This window comes from Schistocerca gregaria, chromosome 6, assembly GCF_023897955.1.
Source record: "Schistocerca gregaria isolate iqSchGreg1 chromosome 6, iqSchGreg1.2, whole genome shotgun sequence".
Lineage (NCBI taxonomy): Eukaryota > Metazoa > Arthropoda > Insecta > Orthoptera > Acrididae > Schistocerca > Schistocerca gregaria.
In genome coordinates this window covers 463825267-463846926 of record NC_064925.1, presented here as the reverse complement: position 1 = coordinate 463846926, position 21660 = coordinate 463825267, and the positions used below count along the sequence as shown (strand labels likewise).

The following is a 21660-nucleotide window of genomic DNA, read 5'->3' as shown; positions in this document are numbered from 1 at the left end:
TGTTCTCCTCAATTTATCTCTTAGTTTAGTCTCTTGCCCATGCACATTTCAATGGCCACTTCTTAATTCCTCTCCTCTTATACAGAGAACAGGGCCAGAAAGAAAAATACCAAAATGAGTGCTCAGCAGCACAAACTGGACACTGTATAGCTATATGGGTGTAGTTGAGTAATAAGGCAATGTTCAGTATTGTATGGATCACATTACTACTCCTGACAAATCTGTTTACAAATCTTCATGTCACCAAAGAAGACAGCCATTCCTTTAAATCACAGTTTCTCTCTGCTATAAGACACAAGAAAGCTGTATCACAGCCTGAAGACAAGTCCATCTGCACATAATGTTACAAAGTATAGAACAGCGCGCACAAAAGACTGAAAAACAATTGAAGGAAACAAGAAGGTATCATGGCTCAGATTTCTGAAATCTCTCCATTGGTCAGTTGTGCTCCTACATGGTATTATAATCAGTAAGGGGGATTTGAGGCAAATATACGATATCCATTGGCTGCCATGTGGAATAGCAGAGTTCTTAGTCAAGCCACAGTAGATATAGCATAGGTCATGCCTGAGCACTTTCACAGCACTAAATTTTCTGGTCCTAGGCCTGCTGAGTAGCTACGAAGAAGAGTATAATTAATTTCCATTTTGTAAATGAAGAACTCTACAAACCCTCACCAGTGTGGGAACTCAATTCCATACTTCCTGTGGCATGTGATGATACTCTTGGGATGTACATGATCTGTTACAGCACACTGTGACATCTTAAAATCCAAAAATAGCTCCTTGTTTAAGAAGAAAGGAAAGAAAAATAAGGCCAATATCCTGAATTAAGTAAGGAATTGATAAACGTTCAGTTCACTAACCCAAGGATAGATCACTTAACACCCCAGCAGCTAATGTAATATTCCCCTTGCCAACTGTTTAGAGGCAGCACAAGATTGGGTTGTCCACCTTATCTAGGTTTTAGAATCAATAGGTTGCCTTCAGGGGATGTCATTCTACTCTTGATAATCTAGAGTTAGAGGTGACATACAGGAGGCATTAAAAATGTGTGTGATTCAACCTGGAGAAATTATCTACCAAATGCACGAATGGATATTCCTTGGTATAATCTTTCCCCTTGGGGGTCCTCCTTTGTTGAGCAATATTTTAGAGGGGTTGTAAGAATGGACAACAGAAGAAAATGTTTTAAATTTCTCTACCTAAAACTATATGTTGACTTAATTGCAATTGTTCTGTTTTTACTTATCCTCAGTTTGAAACTGCAGTGTGTCATTTTAAGCTTCAAAATTCTGTGAGGTTCCTTGGCAATTCATTAAAAGAAAAATTTGTTTCATTGCCTAAACTAAGGGATGTGGAAATATTAGCTTTTAAAGTGGTGACTCCTCTGGTACAAATCATAACAATTAGGTTCAGGCATAAAAGTGGTACAAAGTACACTGTCAAGGAGGCTCCTTGCAGCTAACTAAGTAAATAAACTTCGGTTGTTGCCACAGTAACTGGCCTTCCTTGCAACTGTTAACATTTTTCTATCTGTTCAGATTCTCCGAGTCCTCTTCAGGCAATCCAACAACTATGTCCAACAAATAAAACTAATCAGAAAGTCTGGGACAACACTTCCCAGTTCCAAAAACAGAAAAATATGATGGCATTCTGCTGTGTAATAGAGAATGAGAGAATCTGTGGAAACAAGCAGTGGGTTTTCACTGACGTAGGCAAGTAGGTTTCACAATGACACTCAATATGCTATGCAACTACACACACTGATGTTGTCGCTGAGATTATGTTTTGTACCAATATGATCATGAGTGGAAGGAGATGATGAATGTAAAATTGTGTCAATAAAAGAAACTCTAAGACAATGGTGCTCATCCTCCCAGCTACTTATGCGTGAAGAAATCATTTTGACATAATGTCTAAATATAACACATCCCCATAACACAAAGCTTCTGTTAATGACAGGAGGTGTCACCACTATAGCGCTTTTTTTGTAAGTTGGGATACATCAACAATGGCCATTTCTAATAATTAGTCAGATTTGTAGGCTACTTATCCGATGAGAAACTTAAGTGCTTCCCAAACTTAAGAGATCGTCAAAAGCATGAAAGATGTTTAGCAGTTACTCCCAGTAACATGATTTGCTATTCCCTGCATTCTATCATTATATTCAAATACAGCAAGTTCACTGCACAGTGCAAAGGTAGCTCTTCTAAGGACTCATTTTCACAGCTTACTTTTGAAGGCAGAGATATGGATACTTAGGTGTCACCACCCAACAGTGGAGCACTCCCTGATCCATAGAAATTACCTTTGAAGAGTTATTTGTGACTAATGAAAATGAAATGGAGGGTGTCTATCCCCAGCAGTGGACTTCAAATGTCTGCTAACAAGGATTAACACATGTTTCTTCTAAAGTTTAAACTGACACATCGAATATCACTGCAAAAATTAACTGTTGTTGAATTATTAACTATCTAACTAACACTATCAATGTAACACAAACACACAAAAAAAAGAAACAGTATATTCACTGGCACCAAGAGTGGCAGGTCAAAGAATATCCAGCAAGAGAAAATAACTCACTACTAATGAAGTAGTGTTTACTTCCCATTCACTCTGTCCTGCTGTGCTTCATGTGACATTAAAACCTTTATTACATGTCTAGCAAATCAGTAGATGTGTTAATTTGTCTTATCTACACCATTCTTTTGCCAGTTGAAGAAATCTGTGTTCAGGAAAGATCTTGTTGGTTCCTATTTGTGTCTGCACCCACAGCCACATGAGAAGTGATTAATATGATTCCAGAGGAAATAAATCACCACAGAAATCATTAGCTCGTACCAAGCTACTCATAAAACTGAAAACATTCGATTTTTATAGTGTTGAAATATTGACATCAACATTAAAGAATGGTAATACTGGAAGAGGGAGGTTTGATAGGGTAGTTTTCTTTGAAGAGCATTAAAACTTCACAGTGTTCTTAGTCTCACGGAACACGATTAAATGCAGCACATATGGCACGACAGGATATCTGGCTTTGCAATCTGTCATAAATATTCGTCGCAAAAATAACTTCACTGTGACAGTGATTCACCGTGTCATGGAAAAGCTGGATGCCATGCTTTCGGTACTAGGATCAATACACACAGTTCACTACTATAAAATTAGGGCTTAAATGTTGACATCAGCCGAAACGTGACATATTTCAGGACATAATGTAAGCTGGGAGATTACGGTGGCAACAATTGCGCAAGTGATGACAAACATGAACAGTGGTTCGATGATCCTGAAAATATTGCGCTGTCGGTAAATTTTTCTCCGGCGAAAGATCTCGCGGATACATCATGCACCTGAGTCACGAAGATTAGATATGATGCAAATCACTGCGGACCGAATAATACACGTATACAGGGCAACCTATAAACCTGTAACTTATTTGCAAATTTCAACTTCAAGTCTCTACACATGCCAAACATTTGTGACTATTGTTGCATTAAATAAGTCGTGAATTCAACAGAAAATTACTCACATCATACAAGTTCAAAACCCATTTTCCTTGTTCTGGAAAACCGTTAATAACTTGCGTATTAAACACAACGCAGGCAACAAAAAGAGCTAACAACGAAGAAAAACTCATATTTCTCTTAAAAACTTCACTTTCTGTAACAATTGTGTCCACTTTAAATATTTCAAACGCAACCACAGTTTCACTCTTCCCCCTCTGACACGCCGCTTCCACGAAAACCTCCCACCACAACAAACCTGACACTGCACACCAAAGATATTCCACCCTCTTGTCATTTTTAAGTCAACATCGCATGGGTGGCTTTGGTACAACAAGCGTTCGGATGAAATCGATCTGTTATAAACGTAGCGAATGTAAACTTTATGGTAGACTACTGGTCATTCCGTTACCGCAACATTCATTTAGCATTCACATTCGTTGGCTTTGCCAACTTACTACCAAATTATTACTACCTTTCGACCAGAACTCGACCGCATGTAATACTACAGATTAGTCTGTCACCACAGCCAAGTCGACGACTTCTGCCGAAAGCCAACAGTACCGTACTCATTTTAATAATAAACAGTTTTATCATCTGGCTCTATTTTTGACCCACGGAAGGAATGTCATTTTATTTCAATTATTCTTTACTGAAGTAAACATGAAGTTCACAGCCTACAAGTAGTCATGGTATCAATCAGATAAATTCAATCTTAATATAAGCTAAGACAAAGAAGATAAAATAAAAGTCTTACAGAGCCACAATTCAGAAACAGGTATTCAATAACGCTACCTCACGATCATGGAAGCAGATTCTGTTCCTTGCTCGACATCGTGATACAAACCGATGCCAGAAGTGCAAACGTCAGTAAAATAATTATGTTTACTCGTCCTACAGGAAGAAATCCTAAGGACCAATTCAGACTTGATGGAAGGGAAAGGAATTTTCCGTCAAAACAATCCAAAATGCATTTCAAACCGTAGCATTTAAGCAGGCCGCCAACGGTGTGGAACAGGACGCAATGGAACAGGTCGTCGCCGTCACCGTCCCTCGGAAAGGAAGTTTTCCCATTGACATTGGAAGGCGTGGAGGAGGGAGGGGAATTTTACAGTCGTCTGCTAACATCGGAAGTTAACTTATTTTCCCCGCACTCTCTAATGTTGTTGTTGTTCTCGTGGTCTTCAGTACTGAGACTGGTTTGATGCAGCTCTTCATGCTACTCTATCCTGTGCAAGCTTCATCATCTACCAGTACCTACTGCAACCTACATCCTCCTGAATCTGCTTAGTGTATTCATCTCTTGGACACCCTCTACAATTTTTACCCTCCACGCTGCCCTCCAATACTAAATTGCTGATCCCTTGATGCCTCAGAACATGTCCTACCAACCGATCCCTTCTTCTAGTCGAGTTGTGTCACAAACTCCTCTTCTCCACAATTCTATTTAATACCTCCTCATTAGTTATGTGATCTACCCATCTAATCTTCAGCATTCTTCTGTAGCACCATGTTTCAAAAAGCTTCTATTCTCTTCTTGTGCAAACTATTTATCGTCCACGTTTCACTTCCATACATGGCTACATTCCACACAAATATTTTCAGAAATGACTTCTTGACACTTAAATCTATACTCGATGTTAACAAATTTCTCTTCTTCAGAAACGCTTTCCTTGCCACTGCCAGTCCACATTTTATATTCTCTCTACTTCGACCATCATCAGTTATTTTGCTCCCCATATAGCAAAACTCCTTTACTACTTTAAGTGTCTCATTTCCTAATCTAATTCCCTCAGCATCACCCGACTTAATTCGACTACATTCCATTATCCTTGTTTTGCTTTTGTTGATGTTTATCTTATATCCTCCTTCCAAGACATTGTCCATTCCGTTCAACTGCTCTTCCAAGTCCTTTGTTGTCTCTGACAGAATTACAATGTCACTGGTGGACCTCAAAGTTTTTATTTCATCTCCATGGATTTTAATGCCTACTACGAATTTTTCTTTTGCTACCTTTACTGCTTGCTCAATATACAGATTGAATAACATTGGGGAGAAGCTACAACCCTGTCTCACTCCCTTCCCAACCACTTCTTCCCTTTCACACCCATCGACTCTTATAACTGCCATCTTCTTTCTGTACAAATTGTAAGTAGCCCTTCGCTCCCTGTGTTTTACCCCTACCACCTTCAGAATTTGAAAGAGAGTATTCCAGTCAACATTGTCAAAAGCTTTCTCTAAGTCTACAAATGCTAGGAATGTAGGTTTGCCTTTACTTAATCTTTCTTCTAAGATAAGTCGTAGGGTCAGTATTGCCTCACGTGTTCCAGTATTTCTACGGAATCCAAACGGATCTTCCCCGAGTTCGGCTTCTACCAGTTTTTCCATTCATCTGTAAAGATTTCGGGTTAGTATTTTGCAGGTGTGACTTATTAAACTGGTAGTTTGGTAATTTTCACATCTCTCAACACGTGCATTCTTTGGGATTGGATCTCTAATGTTATCGTAATGGATTGAGTGCTTCTGAGTCTTCTTAGCAAAATTATAGCGACTTCGTGACACACTGCAAATGTTTCAAGAAGATTAAGAACTTTTTATACTGATTAATCTTGCATACAAGAGGTCAGATATCTGAAAGACAAAAATGTTTTAGGTTCTACAGTAATTGATCAGAAGAGTTGGTGAATAATATTTTCCAAATAATTATTAAATGGTTCTATGAAAAACGACTCCCCAGAACATTCAGTTCTGTATAACAAATTCATACCAATAACTCATGTATTACATGAACATGAGTCAGTGAATATGGTAGTACACTCCAAATTTTTGGGCGTACATACTGATGCAAACTCTAATGGAGGAAGTATGTTACTGCGCTACTCAAACAATTAAGCCAGCTACTTTTGCTCTTCGTAAAATTGCTAATCTTGGAAACAAAAGTATCAATCTCCTGACATATTCTGTCTACATCCACTCTAGAAATAACAACTGCAAATGTAAATAAAATTTCCTTTTAAATTATTAACTAGTTTTCTCCAAATGGACCATTACTGAACTTTGATACAACAGAATAAACGTACTTCTGTATTTTACTAGGCTTGACCACAACATTAAAAATAACCCATCAGGCAAAATTATTAAAGTAAACAGAATATTCGAAACTGGTTCGTTTTTACTGATACCAGTCTGAAATGGAAGTCACATTTTGGAGATGTTATTAAATCAGTAAGTCCTGCAACATTCACATTAACGATAATAACAGCTTCTGGAGATGAAAAATTTCAAAAAGTTTACTTACTTTTTCTTTTCTCACTCAATAATGCAAATGGCACAACTTTTCACTGAATAAAGTGTTAATTGCATGTAAGGGTTTAAGAAATTAATATGTGGTGACCATTTTAGAACCTCTTGTAGATAGTTCTTAAAACAGTACATTTAGTCCCTTATGATGTTAATAGTCAACAAGTAATCACTGATGGAATACAAAAGTGGCATTCATAAATTAATACTCAGAGAAGAAATAACTTACACTCTCCATCTCTTAGCCTAATGTGACACAGAAGATTGTTAATAACTTTCCTCATCATACCATTGTAATAGGAGGTGCCTTCAACTTTCCAGGTATAGATTGGGAGAGTCATTCTGCCAAAATTGGTGCCAGAGACCGGGATTAGATGACGTTATTCTGAATGTCTCATCCTAAAATTACTCCAAGCAAATAATTAGAAAACCAACTCGAGAAGAAAATTCTTGGACTTCCTAGTTATGAACAGAACTGCAAAGGTCGAATCAACTGACCTAGGGGAAGGTATCAGTTATCATAAGGCAGTGATAGCAACTTTGAGTACAGGTGTTACGATGAATGTTAAGCAAGGAAGAAAATATTTTTGCTTACCAAAAGTGACCAGATACAAATTGCAGCTGAACATAGCTAAACTGAGCCCCGGGATAGCAAAGAGGCGCATTCAATGACTTTGAAAGTAAAATTTCGTCAACCGATCTGACTGAGAATCCTAACATGGTTTGGTCATACATAAAATCACTGAGGGAGGCAAAATCATCTGTTCAGTCACTCAGTGATCATACAGAGACCGAAACAGAAAACAAACGATCGAGAACGCTTAAATGCTGAGTTGAGTCTTACGAAATTGTTGCACCACGGAAAATCGTAATACAGTCTCTCATCTCAATCATCATACGAATGTTGAAATGACAAGTAGTGAGATAACCAACCACAGAATACAAATGCAGCTACAATCGGTTAATAGTTAAAAGGCAGTAGGAGCAGATGAGATACCTGTGCTGTTGTAGAAAGCATTCGAAGCTCTTTAAGCTGTTCACAGATGTTATGGATGTCTATAAGAAAGTAGCAAAGACAGAAAACGTTATCGATGTGTAGAATTATCTGCGGAGGTCTGATAAATGGTGAAGTTTCTGGCAGTTGACCCCGAACCTAAATAAATGTAACAAATTGCTCATACATGGGAAAAGATGTCCACTACTGTACAACTACACTATTGACGACAAATTGCTGGAAACAATGTATACCATAAAATATCTAGGCATAACTACCCAGAGCGACCTTAAGTGGGATGACAGTGTAGCACACACAGTAGAAGAAGCAGACAACAGACTCATAGGAAGAATCTTAAGGAAATGTAACTCATGCACGAAGGAAGCTTATTCGGCTGATTCCTGGGTATTGTCTATCAGTCTGGCACCCTTAGCAGGCTGGATTAATAGAAGAGTTAGATAAGATCCAATGATCAGCGGCAAGTTTCGTAACAGGGTCGTTTAGCCGGCATGAGAGCGTTACACAGATGCTCAACAAACTCCAGTGGCAGACACTACAAGAGAGGCGTTGTGGATCACAGAGAGGTTTACTATTGAAATTTCGAGAAGGTACTTTCCGGAAAACCGTACGACAACATAATTTATTACGTCCTTTCACATACATCTTGCCCAATGACCAAAATGAACTCCAGAAATTATAGATAATACAGAGGCTTACCGAGAATCATTCTTCCCACGCGCCATTCGTGAGTGGCCAGGGGAGAGTGATCATTTAGTGGTACCCAAAGTACCTGATTACACACCATCAGATGGTTTGTGGAGTATTGATGTAAATGTACAGAAATTGAGCTACTTAACTATAAAATTCTTTGACGCTTCACCGAGTGATGTGCAGAATGTTATAGATAATAAAATTAACTTGGAACACAAACTCAAATAATATATAGTTGACAATACCTTCTGTTCCATATCAAAATCTTCTGTGTGTATTTGAGATTGCACTTGGCTTAAGATTTTTGAAAAAGGCAGTCGTGTAAATTATCAGCATATTACAAAAGTTGTCATTAAGAGAATTTATTACATTTATGAACTAACGTAACACGCTACTCGTGACAGAAAGATATCGCAGATATGAAAAGGAGCAAATGAAGAATTAATTTATTAACTCCACTAACACAACCAACTTAGATCTATAACCATGCCGAGTCGACCACACTAATTCGGTGGTTCCCCTTTTAGCACATTTAAATAATATTCCTATTCCAGAATGAGATTTTCACTCTGCAGCGGAGTGTGCGCTGATATGAAACTTCCTGGCAGATTAAAACTGTGTGCCCGACCGAGACTCGAACTCGGGACCTTTGCCTTTCGCGGGCAAGTGCTCTACCAACTGAGCTACCGAAGCACGACTCACGTCCGGTACTCACAGCTTTACTTCTGCCAGTATCCGTCTCCTACCTTCCAAACTTTACAGAAGCTCTTCTGCGAACCTTGCAGAACTAGCACTCCTGAAAGAAAGGATACTGCGGAGACATGGCTTAGCCACAGCCTGGGGGATGTTTCCAGAATGAGATTTTCACTCTGCAGCGGAGTGTGCGCTGATATGAAACTTCCTGGCAGATTAAAACTGTGTGCCCGACCGAGACTCGAACTCGGGACCTTTGTCTTTCGCGGGCAAGTGCTCTACCAACTGAGCTACCGAAGCACGACTCACGTCCGGTACTCACAGCTTTACTTCTGCCAGTATCCGTCTCCTACCTTCCAAACTTTACAGAAGCTCTTCTGCGAACCTTGCAGAACTAGCACTCCTGAAAGAAAGGATACTGCGGAGACATGGCTTAGCCACAGCCTGGGGGATGTTTCCAGAATGAGATTTTCACTCTGCAGCGGAGTGTGCGCTGATATGAAACTTCCTGGCAGATTAAAACTGTGTGCCCGACCGAGACTCGAACTCGGGACCTTTGCCTTTCACGGGCAAGTGCTCCACCAACTGAGCTACCGAAGCACGACTCACGTCCGGTACTCACAGCTTTACTTCTGACAGTATCCGTCTCCTACCTTCCAAACTTTACAGAAGCTCTTCTGCGAACCTTGCAGAACTAGCACTCCTGAAAGAAAGGATACTGCGGAGACATGGCTTAGCCACAGCCTGGGGGATGTTTCCAGAATGAGATTTTCACTCTGCAGCGGAGTGTGCGCTGATATGAAACTTCCTGGCAGATTAAAAATGTGTGCCCGACCGAGACTCGAACTCGGGACCTTTGCCTTTCGCGGGCAAGTGCTCTACCAACTGAGCTACCGAAGCACGACTCACGTCCGGTACTCACAGCTTTACTTCTGCCAGTATCCGTCTCCTACCTTCCAAACTTTACAGAAGCTCTTCTGCGAACCTTGCAGAACTAGCACTCCTGAAAGAAAGGATACTGCGGAGACATGGCTTAGCCACAGCCTGGGGGATGTTTCCAGAATGAGATTTTCAGTCTGCAGCGGAGTGTACGCTGATATGAAACTTCCTGGCAGATTAAAACTGTGTGCCCGACCGAGACTCGAACTCGGGACCTTTGCCTTTCGCGGGCAAGTGCTCTACCAACTGAGCGCACACTCCGCTGCAGACTGAAAATCTCATTCTGGAAACATCCCCCAGGCTGTGGCTAAGCCATGTCTCCGCAGTATCCTTTCTTTCAGGAGTGCTAGTTCTGCAAGGTTCGCAGAAGAGCTTCTGTAAAGTTTGGAAGGTAGGAGACGGATACTGGCAGAAGTAAAGCTGTGAGTACCGGACGTGAGTCGTGCTTCGGTAGCTCAGTTGGTAGAGCACTTGCCCGCGAAAGGCAAAGGTCCCGAGTTCGAGTGTCGGTCGGGCACACAGTTTTAATCTGCCAGGAAGTTTAATATTCCTATTGTACCGAAGGAAATGCATTTTAATTTACGTTTATGTAAACAACAGTAATTTGAAGGTTTCGAGAGCTGTGATGTCGTTCCAATCAGGTGCTCTGCCAGCTTCTTCCCACAGCGAAGAAGCAGACCACCGGCAGCATGCATGATCTCATCGAGATGAGGACGAATTACCGAAAAGTCTAGGACATTACACAAAGACTTAGTGACAGCCTTCTAATTCTGTATACCTTTCATGAAGTCGATGAAGTAATACTGACTACTTTCTGTCCTTTTGAGGATAATATTTCTATATCTATCTGTGTTTTCCGCTGTTCAGCTTTTGTTTTTCAATTTGACCTACCATTGGGCTTCTTATGCTGAGTATTTTCACATGTAGAACGGTCGTCTTTAATAGATCACTTTTCAATGAACTCTTTCGTTTGCACTGCCAGCAACAATCATGCAGTTGAATAAGTAAACGAAAGGTGAAAAATAAAGTACTGGTGCTTCATTTAAAGAACAACTTTTTTCGATTATGGGCCCAATAATGGTAAAGACATGGATTTTTCGAGTCACAAGTCTCTAGTTAAATTTCAAACACCTCCCTCTTTATATTTAAGGAGAAAATGTGCATGTGTGGCCATCCTAATTTTTCTTGTTTAATTTGGTGACAGAGTTATCATTTTGCTTTCCTTGAATGATTGTTTAAAGTTGATTTCAAACTGTTTATGTCTCACTTATTTTGAGCTATGTTTCAATAAGTGTGTAAAAACAACATATTAACAATAGCACTAAATTAATTTGTCACGTGTTTAATATCCTGTCTTTAGGCTACACGTCTCTGAAACCATTTCGAACATGATAGGGCTTTATTGTGACATATTTACAAATGTGGGAGTTTTTCCCTGGCAACTGCTAACCTGGAAGATGCCTACATACAATTAGAAATGCCAAGAATGTTGATATTTCATAGCATCGCCGAACACTAATCGCAGATGCTGTTATTTATCCGGAGATCACAGATGTTATGCCTTTCAAGTGACAATAATGACGGAGATGCCAATGTTTATGTTTACAAAGTTGGCCATGCGATGGATTGTTATGTGTTGTGTTTGAGTGTACAAGCTGTTTCACAGTCATAGTTAATAATGGATGATAAAATAAACTCAGCATTTATTTATGCTGAATCATTGCCACAATGTATATAGCAGTAACTGGACATTTGTATGTATGTCCCGATGAAGGATGTTAACGTTGTTAAGTCAAGCTCGATTCTGGACACTGAAAGATGAAATAGTTATTAAAGACACAGACTTCGGTGCTTTCAGGTAGTTATTGATTTAACGTTATTCGATCTTCGTGGCTAACCATATACGTACAATAAATATATAGCTCCAATTTCGTTTCAGGTATTTAGAAAAAAAGGACGTGTCTGATTCGCCCTACAATGAAGGGAAGCGTTCATTTGCGGAACAAAGAGGAATCACATGCGTGGTTCGAAATAAAAGACCAAACAAGTTAAGAGAGTCAATTAAAGATTTAGAGGTAACTATGGAAAAACACTAAGTTGTATATCCATTTTAAACATTTTGTGAAATACATAGGTTACTTTCTTACAGGAACATTTGATTCAGCATAAAGTGATCTATTGTCACTGGAGGGACAACAGCCTCTTGCAACTGATTTTCAGCTCTGGGCTTATTGCTAAAATATGTATAAACATTTTTACTGGTGACATACTAAAAATTTCATTTGACAAGTATCTTGTTGGAAAACTTCTTTCTGAGTATATTGCTGATGGTAAGTTTTGCATATTGTTTGTGTTGTGTTGTTTAAGTTATGCAAACTATTGAAGTGTGGCGAGTAACTGTGACATTAGTAGTAGTAATTTTAAAAAATGAAATAGGATTGTAGACCTAATGCTTACTTGCAGTAAATTTTGTGTGGGGGTGGCAATCAAATTGTATAACTGTTGCTATTACATTGCAGTCATAGTCTTCCACTATTATCTGTCCATGATCTGATTTTGTTTTACTCTCCCTCTAATTTCCAGCATGCATCTCCTCATTGCTTGCTGAACAACATTAAGTTTTTGAAGATGTTTCTGTATCAAAGCCCATGTCTCACTGCCATAAGTCAAAATTGGTAATACATATTTCTTGTACACTTTCCATATCAGTTGTGGTGGGGAGAGGGAGTACATGGTTCATGGGGAGATGGTAAATCATTATTTTTAGTTATTAACACTGATAGTTAATAGTATATTCGGCAACATGTATAAGGAAACTGATTGAAATGTACCCCCACCATGAGACATTTTTCAAAGGGAGAGAGGGGGGGTGATGTATCTTTTGGTATCTAATCAACAGCTGTTGTTATTTTTAAATCAAGCAGGAAGAGGGTTGGGGGTGGGTAGTTGCCACTTGGAGGGCAGCAGCAGGTTGCAAGGCCACCTGTGGAAGCAGCCACATCGTGTACCAACTGTTCTGCAGTGACTGCTCAATTTTTTTTATATTGGTATGACAACCACGCAGCTGTTCACCTGAATGAATGACCACTGCTGAACTCTGGCCAAAAACAAAGGTGACCACCCAGTGATACAACACACTACTGAACACAACATTCTCAAGTCCAGTGGCTGCTTCACAACTTGCACTACCAGTATCTACATCTAGATCTGCAAACAATCATGAAGTGCATGGGAGAGGGTATGTCCCATTGTACCTGTTATTAGGTTCTGTTCACATATGGAGCGTGGGAAGAATGATTGTTTCAGTGCTTCGGTGCATGCAGTAATTATTTTAACCTTATCCTCAATATCTCTATGTAAGTGACATTTAGGCGATTGTAGTATATTCCTAGAGTCATCACTTAAAGCCGGTTCTTGAAACTCTCTTGGGTTCATGAAAGCTCCCACTTTCTAATTGAAGATCTGTATATTACAACATAACTAACATTTAAATTTCTGGTATTAATACTATTAGTTTTGTGTAGGCCAAAGTATACAGGATCTTCCAAGTAGTGTAGGCTACTTTTTGAATTTATGCTCATGTTTCATGAATATGATATCTCCCACTTTATCAACATTGCATATGTGTATAATAAAAGCCAATTGCAGTTACTTTTGCACAGAAGAGAATTAACTGTTGTTTGTTTTATTTTTCAGCTATTTTCACAAAAACGCACTTAATTTTTTCATACAATGATAACCAGGTAACACTTGTTTACTTTGTGAAACCACTAACAAACTGCAATGTATCAGAAAAAATTAGTCGTTTGGAACCAAAAGTACAAAATCTGGAGTTGGCTGGACCATCTGGCCGGCGCTTGGAGAGAAAATTGTCATCAAATGTTAATGGAGACATGGTAAGTTTGCGTATTCTTCAAGACGGGATTATGATTATCTTGGTTGCTCATCACTTCTTACTGTTATGAAATGCACTAAAACTCATTAAAAAAATACAAAAAGAACAACTGGGTGTTAGTTAGTTGCAGGCACCCTTTGTTTGTAGTAGTGACATTATGTGATTAAGTAACCAGCACGAAAGAAACCTGTTGAACTTTGCATCAAAATAAGCAACTCACTTTACTCCTTAACATAGTCTGCTTTGAGTTATATACACTTGGTCCAGTGATCCTCCAGCTTTCTCAACCCATCGGAAAAATAGGTTCTGTTAGGCTATGCAAAATTCTTGCATAGAGCTTCTTCTGTTTGATAAAAATTTCTTTGCTATTGCCCAGTACCACGTGTTCTTTGAATCCCCATGACTGGAAAGTTGAAACCATGCTTTATCACTCAAGATTTAGTTGAAAGAATGTAACAAACCATGATTGATGTTATTCAAAAGCCATGTGCATTAATCTCCACATTCCTGACTGTTCATCCTTCCATAATTACTGCACAACCATCACACAATATTACTTCAGATCAAGACTTTTAAATACCCACTGGCAACTCCTCCTATTTACATGCACCTGTTGGGCCAATTTGCGTGTCTCAGAGTTTTTTGGGCTCTGAAAATTCTTTGGTGAATGTCTGCAATAACTTCTGGTGTGCGAAATGAAGGAAATCTTTGTCATTCTATATTTTGTATTGACTGCAGGTGCGCCAATTTTTATACAGACTCTGTATTCCTCTCTTTGCGGGTACTTGACCCTGAAAATGTTGTGAGTTTCCTTAATCTGTCCCCACATATGCTTGCACAATTTCAGTTATTTCTTCTATTGAGAAACCCATTTTGCAGACCCCTAAGAGAAACATCTAACTTCACTGATGAAATAAACTGAAATGCTGACAGAAGAATGTTAACAATTGATTATTGCATAAAAAACGGCATTCAAATTCAGAGGGGAGGGGTGCTAATTTTAACTGTGCCTCCTGTATTACATTGTATATTTCACATGTATATGACAGTTTAGTAGTGCAGATATTTTCTTATCCCAATGACATCTATCAGTGAAACCCAACTGACATGACATACTTGAAAGCTTCGGTTCAAGGCAGTCAGATAGACGCAGTATTTCTTGATATCTGAAGAGCATTTGACTTTGTACCATGCCTACACTTATTGTCAAAAGTACAGTTATATGGGGTGTCAAATGAAATTTGTGACTGGATTGAGGACCTCTTGGTAGGGAGGATGCAGCATGTTATCTTGGATAGAGAGCCATTGTCAGATAGGCCTATACAAGTAATTGTAGTTGTGTCTCAGGGAATTGTGTTGGAATTTTGCTGTTCATGTTGTATATTGACGACCTTGCAGGCAATATTAATAGTAACCTCAGGCTTTTTGCAGATGATGCAGTTATCTATAATGAAGTACTATCTGAAAGAGGCTGCATAAATATTCAGTCAGATCTTGATAAGATTTCAATGTGATGCAAAGATTGGCAACTTGCTTTAAATGTTCAGAAATTTCTTGCTTGTTCATAAACAATTTATTTTTATCTGTTATTACTTTTATGTTGTAATTTCATGTACTGACATGTTTCATGACCTTGGTTATTTGTTCCTCAATTTGGTCGTACGGAACTTGATGTGTAAATAAAAATAAATACAGGACTCAAGGACCTGGATTTATTAAAAATTCCAATAAAATCGGAATCTTCTGATACGGACAGCTCTTCCCTTAGTTGTGTCATAAATGATGTAAAAACCAATAAATGTATTTGTAATAGCTCTCAAAATTAATAATAAATGTTAATTTCAGACGTATTACAATAAACAGAAACACACCACTAGATATTAAAATAATTTCCACTGGATTTCACAGCCCTGTGTAAGAGTTGTAGAAGTGTTCTGTTTCAGTGCAAGTGTTTTTAAGAAGTTGGATGTGTATATGACCTTGATATCATATATATATATATTTGAAGTAACCTTTCGTAGGGTGGTGTGTTTATTATTGGGCCAGCACCACTTCAAATCTTATATATGCTACTATTTGATCTCCCACCCCCCCCCCCCCCCCCCAAAAAAAAAAAAAAAAAAAATAATAATATATGCCCACATTAACTAAGAGGGTCATCAGATCAGTGGTGAAGGATGCTTTAAGATGTAACTGCAGAAACTACAAACTGCTTTTAAGATACAAATGCTACCAGTATGAAGTCAATCTAATTAGCAAACAATGGAAAATCCAGGATGGAATGTAACAATATTATGAGAATGGAAGTTGCTGCTCACCATATAGTGGAGATGCTGTCACCGATAGGCACAACAAAAAGATTTTTACACTTAAAGCTTTTGACCAATGGCCTTTCTCAGCAATAGACACACATACGCACATGCACACACTCTCTCACACAATGACCCAATAATAAACACACCACCCCGAGAAACAGAACACTACTCTGACTCTTACACAGGGCTGTGAAATTCGGTGGAAATTATTTTAATATCTAGTGGTGTGTTTCTGTTTATTGCAATATGTCTGAAATTAACATTTATTATTAATTTTGGGTGCTATTGCAAATAAATTTACTGATTTTCACATCATTTATGACACAACTAAGGGAAGAGCTGTCTATATCAGAAGATTCAGATTTATTGAAATTTGTAATAAAGCCGGGTCCTTGAGTCCTCTATTTATTTTTTATTTACACCTCAATTGAGGAGCAAATCTCCAAGGTCATGAAACATATCAGTACATGAAATTACCACATAAAAGTAATAACAGATAAAAATAAAATGTTTATTAACCCGAAAAAAGTCAATGCATAAGTTTAAGTAAACGCAATCAACAATACAACATAAATCAGCTTAATTTTTCAAGAAACATCTTGACAAAATAGGAGTGAACCATGAGGAAACTCTTCAGTTTCAATTTGAAAGCACGTGGATTACTGCTAAGATTTTTGAATTCGAGTGGTAGCTTATTGAAAATGGATGCAGCAGTATACTGCCCACTTCTCTGCCCAAGTGTTAAGGAAGTTCGATCCAAATGCAGGTTTGATTTCTGCTGAGTATTAACTGAGTGGAAGCTGCTTATTCTTCGGATAAGCTAATTTTGTTGACAAAAAATGACAGTAAGGAATATATATATTGAGAGGCCAGTGTCAAAATACCCAGACTCGTGAACAGGGGTCAACAAGAGGTTCGTGAACTTACGCCAATTATTGCCCGAACCGCCCATGTCTGTGCCAATAATCTCCTTTTAGAATCGGAAGAGTTACCCCAAAATGTAATACCATACAACGTGAGCAAATGAAAATAAGCAAAGTAGACTAATTTTCGTGTTGAACGATCACTCACTTCACACGCCGTTCTCGAATAGCAAAAATGACAGCATTAAGTCTTTGAGCAAGATCCTGAATGTGGGTTTTCAACGACAGTTTACTATCTATCTAAACACCAAGAAATCGGAACTGTTCAGTTTCACTAATCATATGCCCATTCTGTGAAATTAAAACATCAGGTTTTATTGAATTGTCTGTTAGAAATTGTAAAAACTGAGTGTTACTGTGATTTAGCATTTGTTTATTTACTACCAGCCATGCACTATTTGAAACTGAACTAATGTTGTACACAACATCCCTTACTACCAAGCTATTGTAATCAGCAAACAGAAATATTTTAGTTACCCGTAATATTATAGGTGATACCATTTATATAAATAAGGAACAGGAGTGGTCCCAACACTGATCCCTGAGGAACCCCCCACTTGACTGTACTCACTCAGACTCCACATCACAGTCATTCTCAACATCGTGGATAATGACCTTTCACTGTCTGTTGCTAAAGTAAGAGGTGAACCAATTGTGAGCTATTTGCCGTATTCTGTAATGGTCCAACTTCTGGAGCAATATTTTGTGATCAATACAATTGAACGCCTTAGTTAAATAAAAAAATATGCGTAGCATTCAAAACCTTTTGTTTAACCCATCCAGTACCTCACAGAGAAAAGAGATTATAGCATTTTCAGTTGTTAAACGATTTCTAAAGCCGACCTGTACATTGATAGCAAATTGTGATATAAAATGCTCAGTTATCCTGACGTGCACAGCCTTTTCAATAACTTAAGCAAACACTGATGGCATAGAAATAGGCCTAAAATTGTCTAAATTACCCCTTTTCCCTTTTTATAGAGTGGCTTTACTGCTGAGTACTTTAATTGTTCAGGAAACTGACCATTCCTAAAGGAAAAAATACAAATACAATACTTTTATATTCTGCTAGGCACTCCATTATATCCATGAGAGTCCTTAGTCTTCAGTGATTTAATTAATGACTCAATCTCTACGTTGTCTGTGTCACAGGGGTGTATTTGAGACATCAATCTCGGAAAGACATTTGCCAAGAAAGTTACGTGATTCCCTGTAGAAACTAAATTTTTATATAATTCACCAGCAATGCTCAGAAAATGATTGTTAGATACTGCACATATATCTGATTTATAGGTAACAGAAATATTTTTAATATGAACTGACTTTATATCGTCAACCTTGTACTGCTGACCAGACACTTCCCTTGCAGCTGACCATATGGTTCTAATTTTATCCTGTGAATTAGCTATTCTATTTACATACAACATCCTTTTTGCATTCCTAATAACATTTTTAAGCATCTTAGAATACTGTTTGTAATGGGGCTACTGTAACTTGATTGTGACTTCTACAAACATTTTGGTATAATTCCCACTTTGTTCTACACGATATCCTTATCCCACTAGTCAGCCACCTGGGCTGCCTATTACTGTAGTACCCCATTTAGAATGTTTTAAGGGAAAGCAGCTCTCAAAGAGCATGAGAAATGTTTTAAGGAAGGTATTATATTTATCATTTGTGGTATCAGCATTGTAAACATCCTGCCACTCTTGTTCCTTGACAAGGTTTAAAAAACATCTACTGCTATTGGATTAACTTCCCTACATAGTTTGTAATTACATGCAACATTTGTTAGAGTACAAAATCCTTTTAGTGGTAACATTTGTGCACCATGGTCTGAAAGGCCATTCACCCTTTTACTAACAGAAGGCCCATTTAGTAGTGAAGAACGAATAAAACAGTTGTTTTTCCAGATCGTGTCTTCATGGTCCGCCTGCCTCAGACTTTCGCTGTCATTGATGCAGAATTGTCTGCGATCTTGCGAGCACTGGAGCACATGAGACATTCTTCCTCTCCTAAATTTCTTGTCTGTTCCGATTCACTCAGTGCCCTTCACTTTTTACAACGTTTGTATCCGGCAGACAAAACTGTCCAGACCATCCAGGATGCCTTCCTCCGACTACAGCGACTGGGGAAGGTTGTAGCTTTCTGCTGGGTTCCGGGGCATGTCGGCATTGCTGGGAATGAAAGGGCAGATCTCGCAGCCAAGGAGGCGTGTCTCGCCGCACAAGTATCTCAGTGTGCTATCCCCTTGCACGCACTCACCTCGCTGTTGAGCTCACGGGTTATGTGTCGGTGGGAGGATGAGTGGCTGGAAGTGACTGACAATAAGCTCCGTATAGTCAAGCCCACAACGCGTGTGTGGTGTACTTCCTTTCAGCCCCATCGACGGGACGAGGTTCTCCTCATTCGGCTTCGAATATAGGCCACAGCCCTATGACGCATGGCTACCTGCTCTGTCGAGAGGACCCTCCAATGTGTGGTGCTTGCGGCGTCCAGGTCACTGTGCGCCACATTTTATTGGATTGTGTTTTATTTTCTGACTAGCGGGCCGCAGCTGACTTGCCAGCGGACCTGCCATCTCTTTTAGGCAACACTCGGACGAATGTGGCTAAAGTTTTAAAGTTCTGTGACATTTCAAATGTTTTTACAAAGATTTGCTCACTGTGTGACAAGCTCGCCCATATTTTATGTAAGTGGCCAGCCAATAACAATTTCCTGTGACATTCTTGTTGCTATGTTTCCCCTTTCCTTAGGTTTTACTTTCTTATGTAGCATTTTCCTTCTTTTCCTGCTTTCTTTGAGTGTGTGCTTTAGTTTTATTAGGTCTGTCCACGTTCGTTCCTTTTAATGTGTGTCAGGGCGCTGATGACCTCGATGTTGAGCGCCCATAAGCCCCAACACACCACACCACACCAAAAATATTGTCTATGGCTGTGCTACTATTCCCTTGCACCCTAATTGGAAAAAACTCAGTCTGCATCAAATCACATGAATGTAGGAGATCTACCAACATCCTTTTCCTTGCACCATCATATACAAAATTTGTATTGAAGTCACTACATATAACTAATTTCAGATACTTTCTACAAAGTGAATCAAGAACCCTCTGCAGCTTGAGCAGAAATGTTCTGAAGTCAGAGTTACGGGACCTATAAACAACAATGATTTGAAGTTTATTTTCACTAAATTCAACTGCCCCTGCACAACATTCAAATATCAGTTCAGTGCAGTGTCGTGATATGTCTATGGACTCAAATAGAATACTGTTTTTAACATACATAGCCACTCCCCCACCCTGCAAGGAACTCCTTGAAAAACAGCCAGCTAATCTGTATCCTGGTAAAGGAAGCCTCTAAATTGTTAAATTATTTAAGTGGTGCTCCAATATACCAATAATTTCAGAGTCACCATCTATAAGCAGTTCACTAACTTTTTCTGTAATACCTCTTGTATTTTGATGAAATTCACTACTTCCTTCTCTACTTGGAAACATGATATTCATTTGTAGACTATATAGAGCTTTATTGGCCCTCCTTATTACAGAATGCATGCTTAATTGCTTTTGGCTGTTTTGTCTCCCAAAAATGGCTTGTAACACATCAGATAATGAAAAAATACAGTATTATACTGTAACAGTTATTAAAGCGTAACTGTGAAATACAGAAAGAGAAGGTGGGCAGAGTATGTAGCTGTAGCTGCACTGCACTGAAAGTCCTCACACTTGAAGAAGTCACTGTTAAACAGGGTCAGGTTTGTAGAGACAGATGATTCTGCTGCATTCATCAATACTAGCTCTCCTGACTAAACAGTACCTCAAGGCAGCTGAGTCTTGCCGTTTCTTAAAGCATTCCTATAGGGAGAATGTTGATTACCATGACTTGTCACAGAATAAATATTGTAGGGAGATACTTACTTTGATTGGAGATGTCAGTTGTGTGAAGAGAGGAGTTCTATGTTTACATCTACATCTATACTCTGTGAAGTGCATGGCAGAGGGTATGTTCCACTTACCAGTTATTATGACTTTTTTGCAAATAATTCGTGTATGACGTGTGGGAAGAATGATTATATGCTATTATTAAGCTAATCTGATCCTCATGATCCCTATGGGAGTGATATTTAGGTGGTTCTAGTATATTCCTAGAGACATCTTTTAAAGCCGGTGTGTGAAAGTCTGTCATTAGATTTTCTTGGGATAGTTTCCGTCTATCTTCAAGAGTCTGCCAGTTCAGTTGTCTCATCATCTCTGTGACACTTCTTGTAGGTCAAAGAAACCTGTGACCGTTCATGCCACCTTTCTCACTGTATGTTCAGTAACCTCTGCTAGTCCTGTTTGGTACTGATTGTATTTCCCCATTGTTCTATCTATAAATAATGACTGA

General features: G+C 38.8%; 2 protein-coding genes across 3 annotated transcripts in view; one reads left to right on the top strand and one right to left on the bottom strand.

Annotated features, from left to right (window-relative positions):
• Nucleotides 1-3900, bottom strand: part of LOC126277993 (transmembrane protein 87A) — a 90430-nt gene extending 86530 nt beyond the window's left edge. The window contains exon 1 of one of the 2 annotated variants that reach the window (XM_049977666.1): nucleotides 3532-3900. In XM_049977666.1, the coding sequence (XP_049833623.1) occupies nucleotides 3532-3639 (108 nt within the window). In that variant the 5' untranslated portion in view covers nucleotides 3640-3900. The remainder of the gene's footprint in view (nucleotides 1-3531) is intronic. The other variant, XM_049977667.1, reaches the window with a different exon arrangement.
• A 7643-nt stretch (nucleotides 3901-11543) lies between these two features.
• LOC126278081 (WD repeat-containing and planar cell polarity effector protein fritz) overlaps nucleotides 11544-21660 on the top strand; it is a 61592-nt gene continuing 51475 nt past the window's right edge. Inside the window, exons 1-4 of the mRNA XM_049977919.1 lie at nucleotides 11544-12000; nucleotides 12082-12217; nucleotides 12292-12472; nucleotides 13839-14038. Coding sequence (XP_049833876.1) covers nucleotides 11918-12000; nucleotides 12082-12217; nucleotides 12292-12472; nucleotides 13839-14038 — 600 coding nt within the window. The 5' untranslated portion in view covers nucleotides 11544-11917. The remainder of the gene's footprint in view (nucleotides 12001-12081; nucleotides 12218-12291; nucleotides 12473-13838; nucleotides 14039-21660) is intronic.